The sequence below is a fragment of the Astatotilapia calliptera genome, chromosome 19 (assembly GCF_900246225.1).
Source record: "Astatotilapia calliptera chromosome 19, fAstCal1.2, whole genome shotgun sequence".
NCBI classification, from domain to species: Eukaryota; Metazoa; Chordata; class Actinopteri; order Cichliformes; family Cichlidae; genus Astatotilapia; species Astatotilapia calliptera.
In genome coordinates this window covers 2,864,225-2,889,938 of record NC_039320.1, presented here as the reverse complement: position 1 = coordinate 2,889,938, position 25,714 = coordinate 2,864,225, and the positions used below count along the sequence as shown (strand labels likewise).

Sequence of the window (25,714 nt, the reverse complement as noted above, 5' to 3'; positions counted from 1 at the left end):
GACCTCTCATCCACAGTTTATCAGCCTGGCAGACCAACATGACAGACTTTGGCTACATGCTACTATGTTCTGCTTTAAACTCTACAGTTTCCTGTCCACAAAAAGGGGTTTTAATTCAGTTATGGCTCCCTGGCAACTGTATGACCCCCCCTGTTATTGCTGGAACCAGAAACTAACATCGTGATGGTCCTTGTCAGATTAGGCCAATCAATGACACACTGACCAGAGGACAGCGGAAAAAGAGAAAGAGGAAGAGGAGGAGTAGAAGGAGAAGGAGAACCGAGGGATGCGCGTGGATGTGTGTTTGTTGAGGGAGGGGGGCAGCTCCTCCCATAATTAAGTTAGTGTGCTGCGCTGGAGGTCCATGTTTACGGGGCAGACGAAGTAGTTTCCTTCACTCTGTGGAGACTGCAGGAGAAGCTCTCTCACTCTCTTCTGTCTCTGGTTATTTCTGCAACTCATCCCTCACTGCGCTGCGACTGGCTGACCTACACGAGGACAAGACGGGGGGTGAAGAAGCAGCAGCAACACCTGCCTAATCCTTCACTGCTGCCGCCATCCCTCCGTCCGTTCCCGCTTCCTGCCCAGTCTTGGACCTCGTCTCCGCCGATCTCTCCGCCACCCCCGCTGCCATCATGTGCGACTGTTTCCACCTGGCCTTTCCCAACTGGCACGCTGCCTCCTCTGGGACGAGTGGGTATCGTTATCTTTACGCTCTCTGCTCTCCTCCCCCCCTTGTTTTTTCTCCGTATGACTTAGCCCGTTCTCCCCAGAGCAATTCGCCGATTGAGCAGCAGGGTTCAGTAGTGCAGTGGGAGAGATTTTGTTTGCGTGCGTGCGTGTGATGGAGAGAGGCAGTGAGCGAGTGTAAGGCGGTTGGTGCTGATGCTGAGCTGTGTTGCTGACCTGCAGTGAGTGCTGGGTGTGTCTGCAGAGCGCAGGGGAGTGTTTGAAGATGTCATCATCGAGAGGATGTCAGGCAGCTCTGCGTTTCTCTCCTGCTCTGTTTGAAGCGCAGCCTGAAAGGCAAACAGACCTGATATTTTTACCGTGGCAGTTCAGCAAATCAGGGTTAAAAATAGAAACATGACAACTTAGACTGAAATAAAAAAACGAACAAACACTGAAATGTGTACAAAAAACATGCCCAAAATTCCCAGGAATATCTGTGATGAAAAATGAATCCAACAGCTCTGTATAATTTAATCTTGCATCCTTTTTCCTACTAACTTTGTTACCATTTGGAGTTTAAATGAACCAGATATAAATTTGTTTGGGTCAGGGTTAGTGGGCTTGGACCATATATAGTTTATGTGCACATGTGAAATATTTTTAAATTAACATTTTGTAGGAAATAACCCTGTTACACATTTGCAACATGTATGAGTCATTCTGTGTTTTGAGTTGAGTGGATGTTTTCTGGTGCACGGACTTTCTTCTTAAAATGTGCCTTACAAGCATAATTAGGGAAGGTGTTCTTACCAAGGCTGCAAAAAGTCAAACAGTGTAATGAGTTTCAGCAACATAAAAGGCTGATCAGATATTCAGGGTCAGGAGAAAACGATAAGCACGCTTATCTGAAGTTTCTATCGGCCTAATTATGAAAAATGTGTTTATAATAAACAGGAAATCTGTGTTTTTCATTAGTGGACATCCACGATTACACGGTGAAGACATTCCTTACTGTCTTGAAAAATGATGAGTTAAGGGCTCAGCTGATGCTTGCTGTAAAAAGGAGCATGAAACATCACATTACTACTCCCCCTTTCTATTTCCCACAGTTCTCCTCATTTACTTCCATCTCTACTCTGAATTAAATCTCCCTCAAAATGATGCGAGGTTTGTTTTGCTTTGAGAAGCTTCAGGCAACGCTCAAGGTCAAAGAGAGAGAGAAATAAAAAAAGAGAGACAGGGAGGAAGTTATCCGGATAAGTGGCTGATCAACAAGACACTGGAAGCCAAAACGAACAATCCTGATCCATTATGGAGTATCACGCCTGAGTTGGACAAATTCATTTTTAATATGTGTGGACTGTTCCCATGTTTATTTTTGTTTAACAGCATGTCGTGGGAACACGGGCAGATTAGGATGCAAATTCCAGAGCTGTGACGAAACTCGCTGTAAGTTTGAAGCAGATTAATAGATTGAAAGCATGCGCTTTGGAGTCTCATGTTAATATAATCCATGCAGAAAATCTAATTCAGCTTTTTTTCCCTCCCTTGACTAAAATCCTATTATATTTTGGATCCCAGCAAACTGCTTCCAACTAAAAGGAGCTTGTGTCTGACTGTTGCACAGGAAAAAAACAAACAAAAACGGAGAGGAATCCAAATCCACGAGCACAAATAATGAGCTGTATTACTTTATATTAGTTTAGTGAAGACTTCAGGGAGCTTTTAAAACAGGAAACACAAAGTAGAGCAGAGGGTGGTTATGTAAGAGATGAGCTGAGGACAATACAACACGATACAGTTAGGATTTGCAATGCAATTCTACAGTTTAGATTTTTGTTTACGATCTTATTTGAATCTTTACCCACATAAACAAGAATATGTAGGTTTATATGCCATTGCATTGCATTATTTAGTTTAAGTGCTCACACATCAGTGTTGCTTGAAAACAGACACGCCGGCCTGAGCCCGCAGAGATCAGCCACACCCAAATCCAGCACCAAATCATGCAGGTTCTGCACCACAAACGGCTTACTCATCTATGGAGGGTGCTTTGAATCTGAAAAATATAATAGAAAGTCAGATTGAAACATTAGGCTTTGCTTTCCTCTAACTTCTGATAAGTCAAACAAAAAATAAAAACTGTGCTCTCTGATTTTATTTTGACATGTTTAGTTGCAAATGTTCGGTGAATATGTGGGAAAGGAGTTTCTAAGAGTGCAGTGCCCGTAGCAGAGGCGGGAATAAAGAACATCCACCTTAAGTGGTGAATAACATAAGGAATGTATCAATCTGTCATTTCAGTCCCCCCGTAGTGTACAATGCACAAACACATCGCACACCATCCACAGTGAGTTACAGTTTTAACTGTGGATGAAAATCCAGATCAAATACTCCACAACACCATCACTGTGTTTCTGTATAATAACAGCACCAGGGTCTAGCCATGCTGGCACCTAAAGGCTGTATATTAAGGATGTAAGTTAAGGATGTGTATAAAGCTTACTTCTAGTGTAACACATGATGCTCACAAAGACAATTAGATGATGATGCTAAGCAAGCATCCTCTGTTTACCATCCCAGTTTTACATGTTTGTGTGCTATCATCTGTTGATTAGCACTACAATCAAACTGCAGTCAAGGTTAAAAGGCAGTCCTTCTATTAGCTGTTCAGAAAGTATCAGACCTAAACTGGTTGCCCGATGATGGATGGCACTAGATGGAAACTTCAGGTACTGCAAAACTTAAAATTAGCTGTGCCACAGCAATGGGAGCTCTTTTATGTCTTTACCCAAAAATCTGTTTACAGAGGCTTCAGTGATTAATGGATCTTTAATGTGTTTGTGCTTAGGTTTGTTTACAGAAAAGACTCAATAAGAACTTATCAAGAATCTACTTAGTAACTCTTTTAACTACTTTAACTAATTCTTCTGATTTGTCAAACTGAACTGAACTTACACCTTGCAGTTTAATACTTATCACTGTTATTAATTTATTTACAATTTCTACCTGCGTAATGTGCTCTTACATATTTACAGAATTGTGATTTTTTTGTATACATCATGCAGTGTCAATAAACAAATCTTAATCTTCAGGATCTATTTCGTAGCTCTTCGATGATTAGCAATGAAACGTAAATTAAGTTTATTAAAGTACAAATGGTCTACATAGAGTTAGTGCATTACATATTCTCAAAATCTCCTTTTTTCTCTGAGTAACATGCAAAGAGTTAAATCTCTGAACCAAAGTTGTCTTGGGGGTTCTTGGAAAACAATATAGAGTGACACAACTTGAGGAAAGGTGTGACTGCGACCTTAAAGTGTCCCGCCTCCTTTGTCCGTCTTAGGCTGAAGAAATCATTTTATCCACTTCAGCAGCCACACTCACACCAGGAATGGTTAAGAGCAGTTTGGAGCTTTTCTTACTGACACAGTTTACGTTCAGGAGTTCAGCAAACAGCAGCTTAAGGTAGGTCAGCTGCTTGCTGTAACATCATGGGAAAATCTTTACTATTTTTGCCAGTCAGACCTGGTCTGAAAGAGAAGGATGTTGATGAGTGCATGAGAAGGATTCTTCTCTTTCACTCGCTATTTCAGGTAATGGTGTAGGCGGCTGTAAGGACTCTCACATTTTTATGTTTTTTAACATGTCTAGACTGTGTTGTGCTCACTCACTGAGTTCACAGAGAAAATCTTTTGAGATGAATAGATATATGTTGATAAATGTCCTCTTATGCTATTTCTAATCACATGAATCCACAATGACTTTATCAGACGTGAAAAAAAGCTGAGCTGGATTGTCTTTTCATTGCTCTTAAACTGTCTTGAAGGCTTAACCTTGAGGCAGCAACACATCCTGATGCAGTAAGAGGTTTTTAAACCATCACTCTCTTGCCCGAACTTTCTTCTAATGCACTTACACAGGCTGTGAGAGCTCTTCACATGACATACATTACTGTAATGCAGCGGGTGGGGTGTCAGTGTGATGGTGAGTTGAGAAACTATATGGATCTACCATATACACAGGCCAAATGTTGCACATATTTCTGTTATTTTAAGTCATTCTGTTTTTCATTGATGGCTTTAAAAGAAAACTTACTACAATAATTTGTTTTTGCTTCAAATAAGACTTTTGCTTGTAAATTACGATGCGGTGTTTGCACTAATGAAGTTGACACTTTCATTATGGTTTTTTGAGCTCCAAATTTAGCCACAGTTTAGTGTTTTTTGAGGTTTTGTCCTGCAACATATCAGCTATGCCCAAATAAAACACCTAAAGCACCTAGACCAGCGTTATTCCTGCAATGAAAATGATTTGTTTGTCCATGTAGCATTAATTTATTCAACTTTAAGTTCTACTGACAGTACTTTTTTTTTATCAGTACTTATATTTTTTAGTCAACAATACTATAAAACTACAGAAATCATACTGTATGCCTGTGTAATTCTCCACTCGACAAGCCTTGTTTTAAATGTACAACATCCCTGAAACAAAGGAACTCTCAAAATAACGTTAACGAATGGTTTATTTAAAAAGGAATTAACTTGAATAGAGCAGGTAATAATTATAATCTGGTAACTTGATTAATTTGGAGTCAGACTTTCCCTTTTTGGCAGCCTTGATGGGCTAAGCTGAGAGGTTGCAAAGTCCAATCTGTGGGTCAATACAGTGGATCACTTAACAGAGGCAGCAGCTCCCTGGAGGGAATTATTGCCAGGAAGAACTCTAAATAGTCTAATCATCGGCTCCAGAGTCTCCGAGCCTCAAAACAACTGCCAGGGGTCAGACTGGGTGGAAGTCTTATGCTTTGTCTTTGTGCAAATCATTTCTGTATTTTTTTTTATTCATACAACAAAAGGATTATAAAACACAAGTGTGAGCTACTTTTACATGGTGTCGTTTTCATACGAATAGAGGACAGAGGACAAAGGACAGTGATCCCTCTTGAATCATCCCTATTTTTTTATATTTTTCATTTTTATGTCTTTATATCTGAACATTTTCAGGGGCATGTCTTTTAATTGTCTTTTAACATGTCTTTTAAAGCCACTTAACACTGACCTATGACTTATTCAATTATGAAAAGGGACCCAACTCAAGAGATGAACCAGTGTCTTGATACTTAGCAAAGAATCAGTTCTTTAGGCACTTTGTTACAAAAACACATCATGTTTTTCTGACACCTGTCAGAGGATATTTCAAGCTATGTTTAAGAGTAAAGGTGGTCATCCCAAATATTCATATGCATTAGGATTGTACACACATCTGTTTTTTCCTTTTATACTGTATTTCCAATATATGTTTATACAAGTTTCAATGGATCTCTGCAGCTATTTCACATGTTCCTATCAAAATGTAAAGAAATGAAAGGTGGCTCAAGACTTTTGCACATTACTGTATAATCTGCTACAATTAAATAAATTTCAATATTATGAATCGTGTTCAGTGCATTTTATTTGCTGTTTTTGTAAACGGAGGAGTGTGATTTTTTTGCCAGGTGCCTTTTTGCATGACATATTTGAGGTTTTGTAGTAACAGGACAGACTTTGTTTAGCTGCTGTGTGACCGGACTAAAATCACTTAATGCGATTTTCTATTTATTTAGGGATTAATATGCAAAATATTTACGCAATAAACTTGTGCATGCAGAAAATGAAGCATTAGAGGTCAACAGTTTACGTTTAAAGTATTGCAATACACAGATGTCATATCAGATACTATGTTGTTGTGGTTTTTTTTTTTCTGAACAGGACCTGGGCGACGGTTGCAAGGCCCAGAGCCTGCCACAGAGGACTCAGTAAGTGAATTTACTGTGACACAAAGTGACATGCTTGTTTTTTCTTCATTTCATTTCTTTGTTAGTTACTGTAAGTTTTGTGCTGTGACTTCATTTCATTCATTATTAATTTGAGCCATCTGCAGCTGGTGATATTGTCCACTTTAGTGCAGCTTTATATAATGATGTTGATTTTTTCAACATGAATACCGACATCTTTCCATGTGTCAGTATTCCTTCAAATTTTTGAAACCGGAGGGAAAAACTGTCACAACATAACATAACATAACATAACATAACATAACATAACATAACATAACATGAGGGCATTATATTGTGTAAGTAAATGTGTCACTGTGAATGAGTGACAAGGGAGTAGGTGGTCCTACTGGGTCATCAACACTGTGGAATAATAACATTAAAGCTGTTAAATCAATAGTTCATATACTTCAGACTATAAAATTTTACATTTACAGATGTGTGTATTATGTCCTTACTGTTTTTGTCCTGTTTTTATATTTTTCTTTTCATTTTAATCCCCCTTTTCCATATTTAGCACATTTTCACCAACAAACAGCTGAAATGTTTCATTCCATAGAAGGAAATCTACTGTACGTTCTCAACGTTGTCATATGTTTTTAGGATTTTGTATTATACAGTGACAACAGACTGTATGAAGTAACGCGTCTAGATCACCAAAGTGATCAACAGTTCAGTTTCTGTTTGAAGGCGGTCACATATTCCTGTGCCTTAAAACTGGATCCACCATGTTTGATTGATAGATTATGATGTTGATGTTGGAGTCTGAGCTAATAAATACTGAACAACAGTTATTTTAACTTTACAGCAAAGCAAATAGAGACAAGACTTAGTGCTAATGGAGACTTTGCACAGATAGGCAAATAACAACAACCCATTACAACTTACACTTTTTATCAGAGAAGAAATTTGTACAAATCAGTGTATAGTATTTATACAGATTGGCTGACTAATATTTGTGCTGCACTGAAAAATGATCACATCAGTCTAATATAAACAAGGCTGTCACCGATCATGGGCTAGCAGCTGAAAAACAACAACTTTTGGTTAATTCTGGTTTGGATGATGGATGATGAAAATGAGAATCTACACTTCATTCTCACACACACACACACACACACACACACACACACACACACACACACACACACACACACACACACACACACACACACACACACACACACACACACACACACACACAAAGTACACATGCACACAGTATTTTGCTCAAAGTGTTGGCCTGACAGACTAGCCAACGCTGCCATCTCAGGAAACACACCAATAATGTGACAGTTTTTAAATGCCAAATAGCTAAACACCCAGTCAGTGATGCTTTTGGCTAAACAAGGTGCTATCGCACTATCTGGGATCCAATTTTCCTCCATATCTTTTTTTTTGTTGTTTATGCTGCAGGTGCAGCTGCATGAGTTTTAATAGGAAAACATTTTATATGCAGCTCAAGAAAATAGATGCTTTCTAGGCTTGATAATATCCAAATGAAATGATATGAAATTTCTTAGGGGTGATGATGAAAACAGGTTTGTTTTCATGTTTACTGACCTTATGTCCATGCAGATGTGTGATGAGCCATCTCAGTTCGCAGAGAGTGAGAGACCACGCCCACAAGGGTCATCTCCAGTTGAGGAGTATCCTGAGACTGAAAAATACAGTGACAGTGATAAAGAGGTACAGAGAAACACCACACATATTTTAAGTTACGTGTGTGCTTCATGTTTTAAGGTCCTACAACATCACTCGATCCCATATGAGTAAGCACTTGGCATGAACCAAGCTCAGCCCCCCCCCAAACTTTTAGCTTGTTTAGTCTTGAAAATCCAGTTAAGACAATAGAACAGAACATTGTTTACAATACAACCATGTCCAAAAAAATCAGGCTTCTCTGGCAGAAATAACTGGCTTTCTTTTAATTCTTCACCTCAGCTGGGAAATTATAACGCTGCTACTTCACTGCATGTAAACTCACAGTTATTGAATAGTCTGCGTGTAAGTCAACGGTCTATTTTTCAGGCCAAAAAATAAATGAAGTTAGAAAAACAAACTTGTGACTGAAAGAAAGAAGTTTGTGTATTCGACTCAGTTATACTCACACGGCTGCATGTCCTGAAATGACAAAAAAAAAAGGTGAAACTGAAGAAGACTGTTTCTGGACAGCATCCACATGAAAATGTAGAAACTGTGAAAGATAACATTGTGTTTTTATTAGTTGTTCTATTACTTACTTTCTATTACTTATTTCTCTTTACAGATTTGTGTGCTAATGTGTGGTCCAAGATGAGCTCTGCATTGTATAATATTGCAATAACTTGGCTACTCCCCTGTATAAATGAATGTACCCTCCTGATCTGAGTATTATAAGATTACTTTTTAAACCCCTTTGCTCCTCTTAAACTCCTTTTAGTGTGAAGCAGAGCATGACCCACGCCACAAAGGTGGGACTGGAAAGAAAACTAAAAAGTCTGGGCTTGGGTCCATGTTTGAAAAGCGCTCTACTCCAAAGATGAGTAAACTCAAGGTGAGACATTTCTAGCTTTTCCTCTGTGTACTGCATTTGTAAATCCTTTCAAGCTATGCAACTGCAGAAAAAAAAAATCAGTGCTAAAGGTAAAATGACTGTCCTTTTTTTGCACTGGCAGGAAGCTGAGAGCCCTGAATCTGAGGTGATAGTGAAAACGGCCAAAGATGGATGTGCAGAGGGTCTCATTTATGGTGGAGGGGGAAAAGAAGGGATTTTCATTAAGGAAGTAGTGCCAGAGTCACCAGCCTCCAAAAATCTAAAACTGAAAGAAGGTAAACCTGCGGCTAAAAATTTGTCTCATTAAAATTATTATAGGTTTAAAGTCTCTATATTATTACATTACATTACTATGTATTATTACATTCTGTATTCTACTTGATTTTATGTTATGCTATTGTAGAATTTTTAATTTGCAATATTCAATTGACAATTACACTGCTCAAAAAATTAAAGGAACACTTTTAATAAGAGTAAAACATCAAGTCAGTCAAACTGCTGGGATACTGACGTGGTCAGATATGTAGCAGAGGGGCTTGCTAATCAGTTTCAGCTGCTTTGGTGCTAATGAAATCAACAACAGGTACACTAGAAGGGCAATGGTGCGACAAAACAGGAATGTTTTACAGGTTGAGGCAACCGAGATCCTGGGTTCCTCCTTGTAGGCAATGGTACCTGGAGGATGAATGAATTGATACCATTGACTGGTTCCTACACTCATCTGACCTAAATTCAACAGAACACCTCTGGGATGTTATGTTTCGGTCCATACAATGCTACCCCGTTGTAGGAACCTGGTAATGCCTTGGTCCAGATTTGGAAGGAGATCCCCCAGGACACCATCTGTTGTCTCACTGGAAGCATTGCCTGAATTTGTCATGCATGAATTCAAGCACAAAATGACACCCAACTACAACTGGCTGTCATTTTGAGCTGCTGCAATGAAATTTTGGCAAAATGGACTAGTCTGCTTTTTGAATTCAGCCCCCTGTAAGTTGATAATTTTTATTTCAATCAAATGATGAGGCCATTCATTCCTAACACATTACCCAGTTCTTATCAGCGTCGATATCCAGCATGATTTTTTTCCTCCCATTGAGATCTTATGTGTTTTCAAAGTGTTACTATAATTTTTTTAGCACTGTACGTTGAACACAAGCAAATGTTAATGTTATTCTTTATTTGATTTTTTTATTGAACACTTCAATTTTTATCAACTAAAAATGGGACTTAAAAGTCTGCTCATCAAAGTCCTTTTGAAATATTTTGTCTTGTCTACACAGGTGATCAGATTTTGAGTGCCACTGTGTATTTTGACAACATGTCATATGAGGATGCCATTCAGATTCTGGAGCATGCTCAGGCATATAAACTGAAGCTTTGCTTGAAGCGCAAGCCAGAGATCACAGAGACCGAACCAGCCATCGAATCTGACGTTATACCTGTAACTATTCTCAAAGTTGTCTGCTCAAACTCTTTGTTAGTTATTTTTATTTGTTAGTAACGACTTACCTTTAATTTTTATGCTTCTTAACAGGAAGAAGACCTCCACACTCCACAGATGAGAGAACAAGGAAAAACTAAAAGACGCGGAGAAGCTCGCATTTCGTGGCCCAAGTTTTCATCCTTTGGAAAAGGGCGAAAATCACGTTTTACAAGGTCTCACAGTTCCTCAGAGGCTGAGGAACAAAGAAAGCTTGAACTCAGCCCAACAACAAGCGACACAGAGTCACCAATAAAAACTCAGGATGCTCTCAAATACAAGAAAAAGCATAAAATAAAACTACCTGGTCTGACAAAGAGAGGCCGGATAAGTTCATCTGAGGAGCAGGACACAGATGTGCAAACTGGACAGATCAGTGGTGACACTCACCACACACAAGAATCTGATATGCTTTCACCTGAGTGCCTTGAAAGCCCCTCAGGAGAAATGCCTGAAGCCTATGTGAAAAAAGATCTGAAAGTAATGAAAGATGTGCAACTTGAAGAAGCCAATCTAACGGTCCGTGAAGCTCAACCTATTCAACATAAGGTGGAACTTATCAGTATAGATAGCACTTTGAAAACAGCAGATTTAACTGTGGCTCTAGGAGATCAAGAAAGCCGCTCTCTTATCAAGTCCCCTGAGGGGAAAAAAAAGAAGAAAGAAAGGTCTGAATTAAAAATGAAAATTCTGGGGAAGGATAAATCACACAAGAAAGAAGCAAAAGCAAAATCGTCACCAAAAAGGCTAAAAACACTAGGGGCAAGTTTTGACTTAGCTGATCATCCTGAAAATGAAAAATCTGACTTAATCCCAAACTTTGAGTCACACACAGAAGAAATCCAAGAAAAACACGAAGACAGAAGAACAGGGGAAACTGTCAAACTGACGAAACTCAGTTTGGGTGACGTTGGTGCTGAGGAAATCACAGATGATCCTTATAAGAGACTGGCAAAAAGCAGTGATTTCAGAACCCAACTTCCCAAACGGGAAGAGATTGAGATACCAGGTATGGAGGATAAGTCTGTGAAGACGAGAGCAAAAAGAATTAAAGAACCTAAGGTAAATTATACAGGACAGAATGGAGAATTTCAAGCGGAAACTGTGCAACTGTCAATTGATGTTGACAGTGTGAAAGAGGCAGTTTCTAAATTGCCTGGATATAAGCTGCCTAAAGTTGATACATCTGGCATGCCTATTCCAGAAGAAATTACTGTGATAGATGCAAATGCTCAAAGAATATCAGTGAAAACGCCTACAAAAGTGGTAGACACCAAAACAAAGCATGGAGCAAGTCTTACAAAGTTTGACACAACTTCTTCTCTAGAAATTTCCAAGACTACAGTTAAGCTGTCACAGATCACAACCGGGCAATTAACCTCAGAGGATCTTTTAACTGAAACAACAGTAAAAACTTATAAGGAACATGAAACTAAGAAAAAACAAAGCAGCAAAGAGATTAAAACTGGGACCTATAAAAGAGAAGATATTATAATACCAGGAAAGGAAAGTTTAGAGAAAGTATCTAGTCTTCAGGCACATGTGGCTGATGAAACACGAGGAACAGAGGGTATCAACTCTGAATATGAATCAGATAAGAAATCAAAGAAGGCAAAGATGACAGTGCCTAGCTTTGGGATAGCAAAGCCAGACATAAGAATCCCTAATATTGGAATTGTCTTGCCAAAACAAAATATCTTTCAGCAAAAAGGGGACACAACAAAAGGAGAAAAAGCTGAATTCCTCCGAGAAGTAACGACATCAAAAGATGAAATTAAAAAAGAAAAGGGGCAGAGTGAAGGAGTTGTATGTGAGGTTGTGATTCCTGAACTCGATAGCATTGAATACATTGACTCAGTAGATGGTTCACCAGCCAAAAAGGACAATGGCATTAGGCTTACAGGTTTTGATGTAAATCTTGAGTCAAAAACAAACGTGGATATTTCCCTGGCAAAAAGTGCAGAAACTGAAGAGCATGCAGTTAAATTGCCTCAATTTGGAGCTATTACTACATACATCAGTGTAAATGTGCCCGATGGAGATAAGCCTATAAACACTGATGAAGCTGAGACAAAAACTCTTGAAAGAGAGGGAAAGGGTAGCAAGTTTAAAGTGCCAAATGTTGGTATCTCCATGCCAAGGGCGAAAGGAATAAAAACGGATTCAAGTCTATCAAAGAAAGGTGTAGCTGTGACACCACCGCCTGAGACCGACGTTACACTTGGAAGTGTAGATGTTTGTATTGCAGAACGAATAATGGAGGCAGAAAAATATGACCAGGAAATAAAACATCCTCGGGCAGAAGGTGATTTTGATAGGCAAGGAGGCAAGTTCAAGATGCCAAAGTTAGGAATTGCAATGCCGAAAATAAAAGGGTCTGAATTTGACTTCAGTGCATCAGAGAAAAATGAAGATATGAAACTGTCAGAAACAAAACGGAAGGTGAAACCCTCTGATGCCGAAATTAGAGCTCCTGAAATGAAAGTTGTAGAAAAGTATGTAGACGAATCACCATCAAAATTTAAGATGCCAACGTTCAAGCTACCTAAATTTGGATCTCCTGTGGCCAACACCAGTCATGAAGTACATGATAAATTAAAAGACATTGAAATTTGTGAAACACAGCTGAAATCAACTGAAGGTGTCAATGTTAACATTCCAACACCAAATACTGATATTGTGGGATCATCTATTGATGTGAAAACAGTTGATGTCAAACCACAGACTGGAATTAAAACTAAAATCGATGTAAGTCTTGGGAGTGCAGAAGCTTTCTTTCCCCAGGAAAAGACTGGAGATGAAACCGAAGTACATGAAAGCAAGTTCAAATTGCCAAAATTTGGAATAACAATGCCAAAAGTAAAAGGACCAGAAGTTGATTTTAACTTATTGAAGAGAGATGTAGATGAAACACTTGAAGAAGCCAAAACTGATGCTGAACGTAAAAAACCCTCTGCTCAAATGGAAACCGAAGATCCTGATATTGAAGATCTGACAAAGGACAATGAGAACTCACTTTCAAAATTTAAGATGCCCACATTCAAACTACCAAAATTTGGAGTTGGTATCCCAAGTGCCACAACAGAAATACCTGATTTGGACACAGGTATCAAAATAGAAGGTGCTGATATTAGTATCCCTGAACAGGTTCTTGAAGTGAACATAGCAGCACCCAGCATTGAATTAAAAGAACATGAAGGCAAAGGAAGTAAGTTCAAATTGCCAAGTCTTGGATTTTCTGTCCCTCAAACAAAAGGACCGGACTTTGATTTAAATTCTTCAAAGAAAAGCATAGATATTACTCTTCCAGAAGCTGAAGTCAAACTCCCTGATGTTGAAGTTGAAAAAAATTCTGCTGAGGTTGAAATGAAAATTGAGACTAAGGAAAAAAAAGAATCACTATCAAAGGTTAAGATGCCAACATTCCACTTACCAAAACTTGGCATTGGTATCACAAGTGCAACAGCAAAAGTACCGGATATGGACAAATGTATCAAAATAGATGGTGCTGATATTAGTATCCCCGAAGAGGTTCTTGAAGTTAACATAGCAGCACCCAGCACTGAATTGAAAGAGCCTTCAATCTCCTTGAAAACCAGTGGATATGAACATGAAGTAAAAGGAAGTAAGTTCAAACTGCCAAGTCTTGGATTTTCTGTCCATCAAGACAAAGCGCCTGACATTGATTTAAGCTCATCAAAGCAAGACGTACATATTACACTTCCAGAAGCTACAGCTGAAGTCAAGCTCCATGATGTTGAAGTAGAGAAACCTTCTGTTGAAACTGAAATTGAAGCTCCTGAGTTCAAAGTTGAGACAAAAGACAAGAAAGGATCACCATCAAAGTTTAAGATGCCAACATTCCAATTACCCAAATTTGGCATTGGTATCACAAGTGCAACAGCAGAGGTACCGGATATGGAGAAAGGTATCAAAATAGAAGGTGCTGATATTGAGATTCCTGAAGAGGTTCTTGAAGTTAACATTGCAGCACCCAGCACTGAATTGAAAGAACTTCCAATCTCCTTGGAAACCAGTGAATCTGAATATGATGGAAAAGGAAGTAAGTTCAAGCTGCCAAGTCTTGGATTGTCTGTCCCAAAAAGAAAAGGGCCTGACACTGATTTAAGCTTATCAAAGAAAGATGTAGATGTTACACTTCCAGAAGCTAAAGCTAAAGTCACACTCCCTGATATGGAAGTGGAAACTGAAGCTCCTGAGTTCAAAGTTGAGACAAAAGACAAAAAAGGATCACCATCAAAGTTTAAGATGCCAACATTCAAATTACCCAAATTTGGTGCCCGTGACACAAGTGCAACAGCAGAGGTACCGGATATGGACAAAGGCATAAAAATAGATGGTGGTGATATTAGTATCCCTGAAGAGGTTCTTGAAGTTAACATAGCAGCACCCAGCACTGAATTCAAAGAACCTTCACTCACCCTGAAAACTACAGGAGCTGAACGTGAAGGCAAAGGAAGTAAGTTCAAACTGCCAAGTCTTGGATTGTCTGTCCCTGAAACCAAGGTACCTGACATTGATTTAAGCTTATCGGAGAAAGACGTAGAAGTTACACTTCCAGAAGCCAACGCTGAAGTCAAACTCCGTGATGTTGAAATTGAAAAATCTTCTGTTGAAGTGGAAATTGAAGCCCCTGAGATAAAGATTGAAACAAAGGGAAAGAAAGGATCACCATTAAAGTTTAAGATGCCAACATTCCAACTGCCAAAATTTGGAGTGGGTATCACAAGTACAACAGCAGAGGTACCGGATATGGACAAAGGCATAAAAATAGATGGTGCTGATATTGAGATTCCTGAAGAGGTTCTTGAAGTTAACATAGCAGCACCCAGCACTGAATTCAAAGAACCTTCACTCACCCTGAAAACTACAGGAGCTGAACATGAAGGAAAAGGAAGTAAGTTCAAACTGCCAAGTCTTGGATTGTCTGTCCCAAAAACAAAAGGGTCTGACATTGATTTAAGCTTATCGAAGAAAGACGTAAAAGTTACACTTCAAGAAGATAAAGCTGAAGTCAAACTCCCTGATGTTGAAGTAGAGAAACCTTCTGTTGAAGTGGAAATTGAAGCTCCTGAGATAAAGATTGAAACAAAGGGAAAGAAAGGATCACCATCAAAGTTTAAGATGCCAACATTCCAAATTCCAAAATTTGGAGTGGGTGTCACAAGTGCAACAGCAGAGGTACCGGATATGGACAAAGGCATAAAAATAGATGGTGCTGATATTAAGATTCCTGAAGAGGTTCTTGAAGTTGGCGTTGCAGCACCCAGCACTGAATTAAAAGAACCTTCAATCTCCTTGAAAACCAGTGGATATGAACATGAAGGAAAAGGAAGTAAGTTCACACTGCCAAGTCTTGGATTGTCTGTCCCTGAAACCAAAGTACCTGACATTGATTTAAGCTTATCGAAGAAAGACGTAGATGTTACATATCCAGAAGCCAAAGCTGAAGCCAAACTCCCTGATTTTGAAGTAGAGAAACCTTCTGTTGAAGTGGAAACTGAAGCTCCTGAGTTCAAAGTTGAGACAAAAGATAAAAAAGGATCACCATCAAAATTTAAGATGCCTACATTCAAATTACCCAGATTTGGCATTGGTATCCCAAGTGGTACAGCAAAAGTACCTGATTTGGACACAGATGTTAAAGTAGAAGGAGCTGATATTAGTATACCTAAAGAGGTTCTTGAAGTTAACATAGCAGCACCCAGCACTGAATTAAAAGAACCTTCACTCACCCTGAAAACTACAGGAGCTGAACATGAAGGAAAAGGAAGTAAGTTCAAACTGCCAAGTCTTGGATTGTCTGTCCCTCAAGCCAAAGGACCAGATATCAATTTAAGTTTATCAAAGAAAGATGTAGATATTACACTTCCAGAAGCCAAAGCTGAAGTCAAGCTCCCTGATGTTGAAATTGAAAAACCTTCTGTTGAAGTGGAAATTGAAGCTCCTGAGATAAAGATTGAAACAAAGGGAAAGAAAGGATCACCATCAAAGTTTAAGATGCCAACATTCCAATTGCCAAAATTTGGAGTGGGTGTCACAAGTGCAACAGCAGAGGTACCGGATATGGACAAAGGCATAAAAATAGATGGTGCTGATATTGAGATTCCTGAAGAGGTTCTTGAAGTTAACATTGCAGCACCCAGCACTGAATTAAAAGAACCTTCAATCTCCTTGAAAACCAGTGGATCTGAACATGAAGGAAAAGGAAGTAAGTTCAAACTGCCAAGTCTTGGATTGTCTGTCACAAAAACCAAAGGGCCTGACATTGATTTAAGCTTATCAAAGAAAGATGTAGATGCTGCACTTCCAGAAGCTAAAGCTGAAATCAAACTCCCTGATGTTGAAGTAGAGAAACCTTCTGTTGAAGTGGAAATTGAAGCTCCTGAGTTCAAAGTTGAGACAAAAGACAAAAAAGGATCACCATCAAAGTTTAAGATGCCTACATTCAAATTACCCAGATTTGGCATTGGTATCCCAAGTGCCACAGCAAAAGTACCTGATTTGGACACGGATGTTAAAGTAGATGGTGGTGATATGAGTATCCCTGAAGAGGTTCTTAAAGTTAACATAGCAGCACCCAGCACTGAATTCAAAGAACCTTCACTCACCCTGAAAACTACAGGAGCTGAACATGAAGGAAAAGGAAGTAAGTTCAAACTGCCAAGTCTTGGATTGTCTGTCCCTCAAGCCAAAGGACCAGATATCAATTTAAGTTTATCAAAGAAAGATGTTGATGTTACACTTCCAGAAGCCAAAGCTGAAGTCAAACTCCGTGATGTTGAAATTGAAAAACCTTCTGTTGAAGTGGAAATTGAAGCTCCTGAGATAAAGATTGAAACAAAGGGAAAGAAAGGATCACCATCAAAGTTTAAGATGCCAACATTCCAAATTCCAAAATTTGGAGTGGGTGTCACAAGTGCAACAGCAGAGGTACCGGATATGGACAAAGGCATAAAAATAGATGGTGCTGATATTGAGATTCCTGAAGAGGTTCTTGAAGTTGGCGTTGCAGCACCCAGCACTGAATTAAAAGAACCTTCAATCTCCTTGAAAACCAGTGGATCTGAACATGAAGGAAAAGGAAGTAAGTTCAAACTGCCAAGTCTTGGATTGTCTGTCACAAAAACCAAAGGGCCTGACATTGATTTAAGCTTAACGAAGAAAGATGTAGATGCTGCACTTCCAGAAGCTAAAGCTGAAGTCAAACTCCCTGATGTTGAAGTAGAGAAACCTTCTGTTGAAATTGAAGCTCCTGAGTTCAAAGTTGAGACAAAAGATAAAAAAGGATCACCATCAAAATTTAAGATGCCTACATTCAAATTACCCAGATTTGGCATTGGTATCCCAAGTGGTACAGCAAAAGTACCTGATTTGGACACAGATGTTAAAGTAGATGGTGGTGATATTAGTATCCCTGAAGAGGTTCTTGAAGTCAACATAGCAGCACCCAGCACTGAATTCAAAGAACCTTCACTCACCCTGAAAACTGCAGGAGCTGAACATGAAGGAAAAGGAAGTAAGTTCAAACTGCCAAGTCTTGGATTGTCTGTCCCTCAAGCCAAAGGACCAGATATCGATTTAAGTTTATCGAAGAAAGATGTTGATGTTACACTTCCAGAAGCCAAAGCTGAAGTCAAACTCCGTGATGTTGAAATTGAAAAACCTTGTGTTGAAGTGGAAATTGAAGCTCCTGAGATAAAGACAGAAACAAAGAGAAAGAAAGAATCACCATCAAAGTTTAAGATGCCAACATTCCAAATTCCAAAATTTGGAGTGGGTGTCACAAGTGCAACAGCAGAGGTACCGGATATGGACAAAGGCATAAAAATAGATGGTGCTGATACTAAGATTCCTGAAGAGGTTCTTGAAGTTGGCGTTGCAACACCCAGCACTGAATTAAAAGAACCTTCAATCTCCTTGAAAACCAGTGGATATGAACATGAAGTAAAAGGAAGTAAGTTCAAACTGCCAAGTCTTGGATTGTCTGTCCCTCAAGCCAAAGGACCAGATATCAATTTAAGTTTATCAAAGAAAGATGTAGATATTACACTTCCAGAAGCCAAAGCTGAAGTCAAGCTCCCTGATGTTGAAGTTGAAAAACCTTCTGTTGAAGTGGAAATTGAAGCTCCTGAGATAAAGATTGAAACAAAGGGAAAGAAAGGATCACCATCAAAGTTTAAGATGCCAACATTCCAATTGCCAAAATTTGGAGTGGGTGTCACAAGTGCAACAGCAGAGGTACCGGATATGGACAAAGGCATAAAAATAGATGGTGCTGATATTGAGATTCCTGAAGAGGTTCTTGAAGTTAACATTGCAGCACCCAGCACTGAATTAAAAGAACCTTCAATCTCCTTGAAAACCAGTGGATCTGAACATGAAGGAAAAGGAAGTAAGTTCAAACTGCCAAGTCTTGGATTGTCTGTCACAAAAACCAAAGGGCCTGACATTGATTTAAGCTTATCAAAGAAAGATGTAGATGCTGCACTTCCAGAAGCTAAAGCTGAAATCAAACTCCCTGATGTTGAAGTAGAGAAACCTTCTGTTGAAGTGGAAATTGAAGCTCCTGAGTTCAAAGTTGAGACAAAAGACAAAAAAGGATCACCATCAAAGTTTAAGATGCCTACATTCAAATTACCCAGATTTGGCATTGGTATCCCAAGTGCCACAGCAAAAGTACCTGATTTGGACACGGATGTTAAAGTAGATGGTGGTGATATGAGTATCCCTGAAGAGGTTCTTAAAGTTAACATAGCAGCACCCAGCACTGAATTCAAAGAACCTTCACTCACCCTGAAAACTACAGGAGCTGAACATGAAGGAAAAGGAAGTAAGTTCAAACTGCCAAGTCTTGGATTGTCTGTCCCTCAAGCCAAAGGACCAGATATCAATTTAAGTTTATCAAAGAAAGATGTTGATGTTACACTTCCAGAAGCCAAAGCTGAAGTCAAACTCCGTGATGTTGAAATTGAAAAACCTTCTGTTGAAGTGGAAATTGAAGCTCCTGAGATAAAGATTGAAACAAAGGGAAAGAAAGGATCACCATCAAAGTTTAAGATGCCAACATTCCAAATTCCAAAATTTGGAGTGGGTGTCACAAGTGCAACAGCAGAGGTACCGGATATGGACAAAGGCATAAAAATAGATGGTGCTGATATTGAGATTCCTGAAGAGGTTCTTGAAGTTGGCGTTGCAGCACTCAGCACTGAATTAAAAGAACCTTCAATCTCCTTGAAAACCAGTGGATCTGAACATGAAGGAAAAGGAAGTAAGTTCAAACTGCCAAGTCTTGGATTGTCTGTCGCAAAAACCAAAGGGCCTGACATTGATTTAAGCTTATCGAAGAAAGATGTAGATGCTGCACTTCCAGAAGCTAAAGCTGAAGTCAAACTCCCTGATGTTGAAGTAGAGAAACCTTCTGTTGAAATTGAAGCTCCTGAGTTCAAAGTTGAGACAAAAGATAAAAAAGGATCACCATCAAAATTTAAGATGCCTACATTCAAATTACCCAGATTTGGCATTGGTATCCCAAGTGGTACAGCAAAAGTACCTGATTTGGACACGGATGTTAAAGTAGATGGTGGTGATATTAGTATCCCTGAGGAGGTTCTTGAAGTCAACATTGCAGCACCCAGCACTGAATTCAAAGAACCTTCACTCACCCTGAAAACTGCAGGAGCTGAACATGAAGGCAAAGGAAGTAAGTTCAAACTGCCAAGTCTTGGATTGTCTGTCCCTCAAGCCAAGGGACCTGACATTGATTTAAGTTTATCAGAGAAAGACGTAGAAGTTACACTTCCAGAAGCCAACGCTGAAGTCAAACTCCGTGATGTTGAAATTGAAAAATCTTCTGTTGAAGTGGAAATTGAAGCTCCTGAGATAAAGACAGAAACAAAGGGAAAGAAAGGATCACCATCAAAGTTTAAGATGCCAACATTCCAAATTCCAAAATTTGGAGTGGGTGTCACAAGTGCAACAGCAGAGGTACCGGATATGGACAAAGGCATAAAAATAGATGGTGCTGATATTAAGATTCCTGAAGAGGTTCTTGAAGTTGGCGTTGCAGCACCCAGCACTGAATTAAAAGAACCTTCAATCTCCTTGAAAACCAGTGGATATGAACATGAAGTAAAAGGAAGTAAGTTCACACTGCCAAGTCTTGGATTGTCTGTCGCAAAAACCAAAGGGCCTGACATTGATTTAAGCTTATCGAAGAAAGATGTGCATGTTACACTTCCAGAAGCCAAAGCTGAAGTCAAACTCCCTGATGTTGAAGTAGAGAAACCTTCTGTTGAAGTGGAAACTGAAGCTCCTGAGTTCAAAGTTGAGACAAAAGATAAAAAAGGATCACCATCAAAATTTAAGATGCCTACATTCAAATTACCCAAATTTGGCATTGGTATCCCAAGTGGTACAGCAAAAGTACCTGATTTGGACACAGATGTTAAAGTAGATGGTGGTGATATTAGTATCCCTGAGGAGGTTCTTGAAGTCAACATTGCAGCACCCAGCACTGAATTCAAAGAACCTTCACTCACCCTGAAAACTGCAGGAGCTGAACATGAAGGAAAAGGAAGTAAGTTCAAACTGCCAAGTCTTGGATTGTCTGTCCCTCAAACAAAAGGGCCTGACATTGATTTAAGTTTATCAAAGAAAGATGTAGATGTTACACTTCCAGAAGCCAAAGCTGAAGTCAAGCTCCCTGATGTTGAAATTGAAAAACCTTCTGTTGAAGTTGGAATTGAAGCTCCTGAGATAAAGATTGAAACAAAGGGAAAGAAAGGATCACCATCAAAGTTTAAGATGCCAACATTCCAAATTCCAAAATTTGGAGTTGGTGTCACAAGTTCAACAGCAGAGGCACCGGATATGGACAAAGGTATGAAAATAGATGGTGCTGATATTGAGATTCCTGAAGAGGTTCTTGAAGTTGGCGTTGCAGTACCCAGCACTGAATTAAAAGAACCTTCAATCTCCTTGAAAACCAGTGGATATGAACATGAAGTAAAAGGAAGTAAGTTCAAACTGCCAAGTCTTGGATTGTCTTTCCCTCAAACAAAAGGGCCTGACATTGATTTAAGCTTATCGAAGAAAGATGTAGATGTTACAGTTCCAAAAGCCAAAGCTGACAAAGCTGGTAAGGCCCCTGAGGAAGACATCAGCATTGATGTTCCCGGAGTTGATGTCATACTACCAGAAGTCAAAACAGATGTACATCTTCCAGATACCGACCTTAAAGAATCCTCACATATTATCATAGAGGGGGGAACCGATACAAACCTTGAGGCTAAATTGAAAAAGCCAAGATTTTCATTGCCAAAATTTTCATTTTCCAAGCAAAGTGTAAAAGACCCTGAAGTCGATATCAGTCTCCCAAAAACTGATGTTATTTTTCTGCAAGGTGATATAGTCAAACAACCTGACAATGAGTTCAGTATGGAAGTAAGTGATGTGAATAAAGGAATTAAAATTGATGCAGCACCCGGCATTGACTCTGAAGGTTTAGCTGTAGATGTGAAAGCTAAAGGAGGTGAGATATCTGGAAGCAAGTTTAAAATGGCAAATCTGGCCATCTCAATGACCAAAGTTAAAAGTCCTGAAACAGATTTAAGTTTATCAAAGAAAGATGTTGATATTTCCTTACCAGAGGTAACAGCTGACATCAAACTACTCCATATTGAAGGCAAAGAAACTGAGGGTTCTACTTCATTACCAGAAACACCTACAATTGAGGCCGAAGTCAAGTCAAAACGACCAAGTTGGACATTTCCAAAATTTTCCTTTTCAAGGACAGCCGATAAGGCCCCAGCTATTGATGTCAAAATTGAAACACCCAAAGCTGAGATTATATCAAGCAAAACAGAAGTCTGTCTAGCAGAAGCTGAAATCAAAGGACCTTCAATGGAAGAACCACCTGCTGAAGAAACTGAAACAAACTTGAAAAAACCTAAATTTTCACTTCCGAGATTTTCTTTTTCAAAGTCAAGTATTAAAGAATCGGAGTTAAGTGATGAGCTTCCACAAGCTGATGTTTCTGTTTCAGAGGGAGAAATAAAAGTTAAACAACCTGAAATGGAAATTAAAGCTCCTGAGAAAGAAGCTGGGCAAGGAAGCCCATTTAAGTTCCCAAATTTAGGCATTGTACAAACAAAACCAAAAGGACCTGAAGTGGATTTAAAATCATCAATAAACAATGTTGACAGCAAACGGCCAGAAATAAAAGCAGAGGTCAAAATCTCAGAAGAAGTCAAACAATCTTCATCTAGTTTGGGAATCAAGTCTTCTGAGACAAAAGCAAAATCAAAAGATGCTGAAGGATCCCCTTTAAAAGAAAAAATTTCACCACTGAAAATGCCAAAATTTAGCAGTGCTTCCTTTGACGTTACCATGGAAGCACCCAAAACAGGAAAAGTAATTGACATTCATGGATCTAAACCTAAGGAGGATATTTCTGTCACCGACAAAGATTCGATTGTTAATATTAAAATGGATTATTCCAAAGGTATAATATCAGAATCCGAAACACCCAAGACTGAGACTGATGTTGTGGGTCTTCCATCACCAAGTAAATTCAAACTACCATCTTTTAAAATGCCCAGGCTTAGCTTCTCAAAGTCTAAACCTGAAGAGGAACAGCTTCCTGCTGAAATAGAAGATAAAGAAGCTCAACTGGAAATGGAAGTTGAAACAAAAGGAGAAAGTAAATCACCAAAAATGATTCTGACATCATTTGGTGAGATCCTAAAGACTATTGATGTTGAATTTGATGTTCCAAAAGCAGACCAAGTTGAAGAAAATCTTGTAGTCTCAAAAGAAGTTCAAGAAATAGGCGAACATGCTGGAAAGCAATTAGAAGCAAAGGAAAAAGGAGCAAGTACCATACAAGATATTTCCAAGAGTCCCGAGAGGACAGGTTGGTTTAAATTTCCTAAGTTTGGCCTGTCTTCCCCTTCAGAAGCCCCCAGTGCTCCTGAGAAATGTGAACAAAAGGATGAAAAGAGTCCAGTAGGGGGAATGGGGGACGAGGAAATTAGCCCCACCTTTTCTGTCCAATCATCGGATGCCTTCGCTGATATAAGTTCTGCAGTCACAAGTGAGCATGTTGGCCCATCCATATCTTCCCCAACAAAGGTAACTGTCAAATATTCTGATCCAAATGTTGCTACTGAGCTTGAAGAGACACACAGTAACATCTTTACTTCGGCCACGAGGACTGAACTGATCTCAGTTCAGCCTAACTTACCGGAGAAAATCACTATTCTGTCCTCTGGAATATCATCGTCATCAGAAGACACGTGCAGATTGGAATCGAGAAAACTACACGTCATTACAACAAATATACAAGCAACCCCAGAAGCACAGCATGCCCAGTTACTAACTGATATTGAAGCTGAATTAGCTGAAGGCCTTCCCTTAAAATCAGAAGCTAATGAAACTACATCATGGACTGTGGAAGGCTCAGACAGTGGCAACAGAGCGGTGTTTGAGAGGCACTTAGTGACGAAAACCTCAACTGAAAGAAGTGAAAGCAGAGAGACAATTGTTATAACCAAACAAATTACTCATGTATTTGACTCTTCTGAGCCCATCTCTGGTGAGACAGCGTCATCTATACAGCGACTGAGAGACTCTGTGCACTCTGAGAAAATGAGGTTCTTTGACGATGCTGAGAAGTGAGGCAACTGGAAATAATTCATGTGTAAAGATACTATTTCTCTTTGCCTAGACCTGAATGTCAGAGGAGACAAGTGAATGAAAACATGCTGGAAACTGGGAAAGGAAGTTAGCATGTTTAACTTACCGATCACAGAGAACAATCTGTCAGTGTTCAGGCATTACAACATGATGGTGATGTGCTGTGCTATGATGCTGACCTACAAAAAAAATATGCATTCCTGTAATTCACGCTGACAGTCTGTTGAAGATACTAACAATGTGTATAACTGTGTCCTTACTTCAAATTGTAGCAAGGCCTTAGCAAATATCCTTGCTCAAGATGCAGAATGTTTGACTTTTGCTTACCAAAATCTCTAAAACTCATTTTGCAGTTTTTCACTATTGACTAATTTACTTGTGTGTGTACTTTACAAAATGATAATCACCAGTGCCGTCAACTAAAATTTCTGACTGTTTGAGACTGATGCAAAAATCAATTTATTTTACTGACATTCCAAATTGTGTTTACAGTAATTTCACTATAACGCTTACAGTATATACAAACTACAATAGCATAATGCAGTTAAGATAGAACAAAGAATATGTACGTATTGCACCAAGATACTGTTGTCGCTGTAGCTAAAATGTAAAGAGACAATAGCAATGCAAAGCTGAAATGAAAAGCGTATGATCAAACAGAGCAAATGTACTGCTAAAACTATATTTTTTATTAATACTTTGCTACTTTGAACCTAATTTGCCACACTAGAAATCTGTCTGGACTCTGTTTTCTTTCCATATCTCTGTACAAAGTGGGGCTATTGAACCGGCTATATAAATAGCTTTTAATGACCTTTGAAATTTTATTGGATAACTGCTCGTGTTTGTATTCTGATAGGCTTTAACTTAACTTGTTTGCAAAGTTATAGACAATAAATGCTATTATATCCAAAACTATGTTTGTGTGTGTGTTTGTGTGTCTATAGTGAAATTAATAAAAAGCACAGTTTTCAATCTGTAGTCAATATGTTTGCACACTAGATGGAGACAAAGTTCATAACTATGGTAACATATCATCACGAATATGCTTCATGTTATATACAGATAATTCACAGTTTACTGTGTGAATAAGTCCCTGTGCACAGTGTGAAACTTCTGTGTTAGCTTAACTACAGATTTCCTTGTTATGGCCTTTTTTACAGCAATTGAAATTCCTTCACAAACCTCATTTAAATATCATGAAATATACAGAACAAGAAAAAAAAGCTTCTTCCACTCCAACTTTGAAAATGTAAAACGTATCAGTATACCTTACAATTACACCATAGCGTGCCAACTATCAAGCACTCACTCGTTGTCTACGCTCACCGAATTGTTATGTGCTGCCTTCAAGAGCGTCCCGTCACTTCCTTCTTTCTTCCGGAAACGATGTTAAAATTATTGCTGGTGCAGGTTTCTCGCGTCCTGTGTTTCACAGAGAAACTGCATGTGTATAAAATTAGACCCTAATCACACATTGGCCATAAAT

At 39.0% G+C, this 25,714-nt stretch overlaps 1 protein-coding gene across 4 annotated transcripts; it reads left to right on the top strand.

Moving 5' to 3' along the window:
• Window positions 1-263: 263 nt before the first annotated feature.
• On the top strand, window positions 264-25,140 carry LOC113012138 (protein AHNAK2-like). 4 transcript variants are annotated; one of them, XM_026152153.1, is made up of 9 exons: window positions 264-693; window positions 6,423-6,469; window positions 8,066-8,176; window positions 8,910-9,023; window positions 9,145-9,298; window positions 10,307-10,467; window positions 10,561-14,775; window positions 16,090-16,723; window positions 18,032-25,140. In XM_026152153.1, exons 1-9 carry the CDS (start codon window positions 636-638, stop codon window positions 24,205-24,207), a joined length of 11,670 nt encoding a protein of 3,889 aa, XP_026007938.1. In that variant the 5' UTR covers window positions 264-635; the 3' UTR covers window positions 24,208-25,140. The 4 variants fall into 4 exon arrangements, with proteins under 4 accessions (XP_026007938.1, XP_026007937.1, XP_026007935.1 ...); XM_026152152.1 differs by having other exon boundaries at window positions 16,090-18,043; window positions 18,482-25,140; XM_026152150.1 differs by having other exon boundaries at window positions 16,090-25,140.
• Window positions 25,141-25,714: the final 574 nt, after the last annotated feature.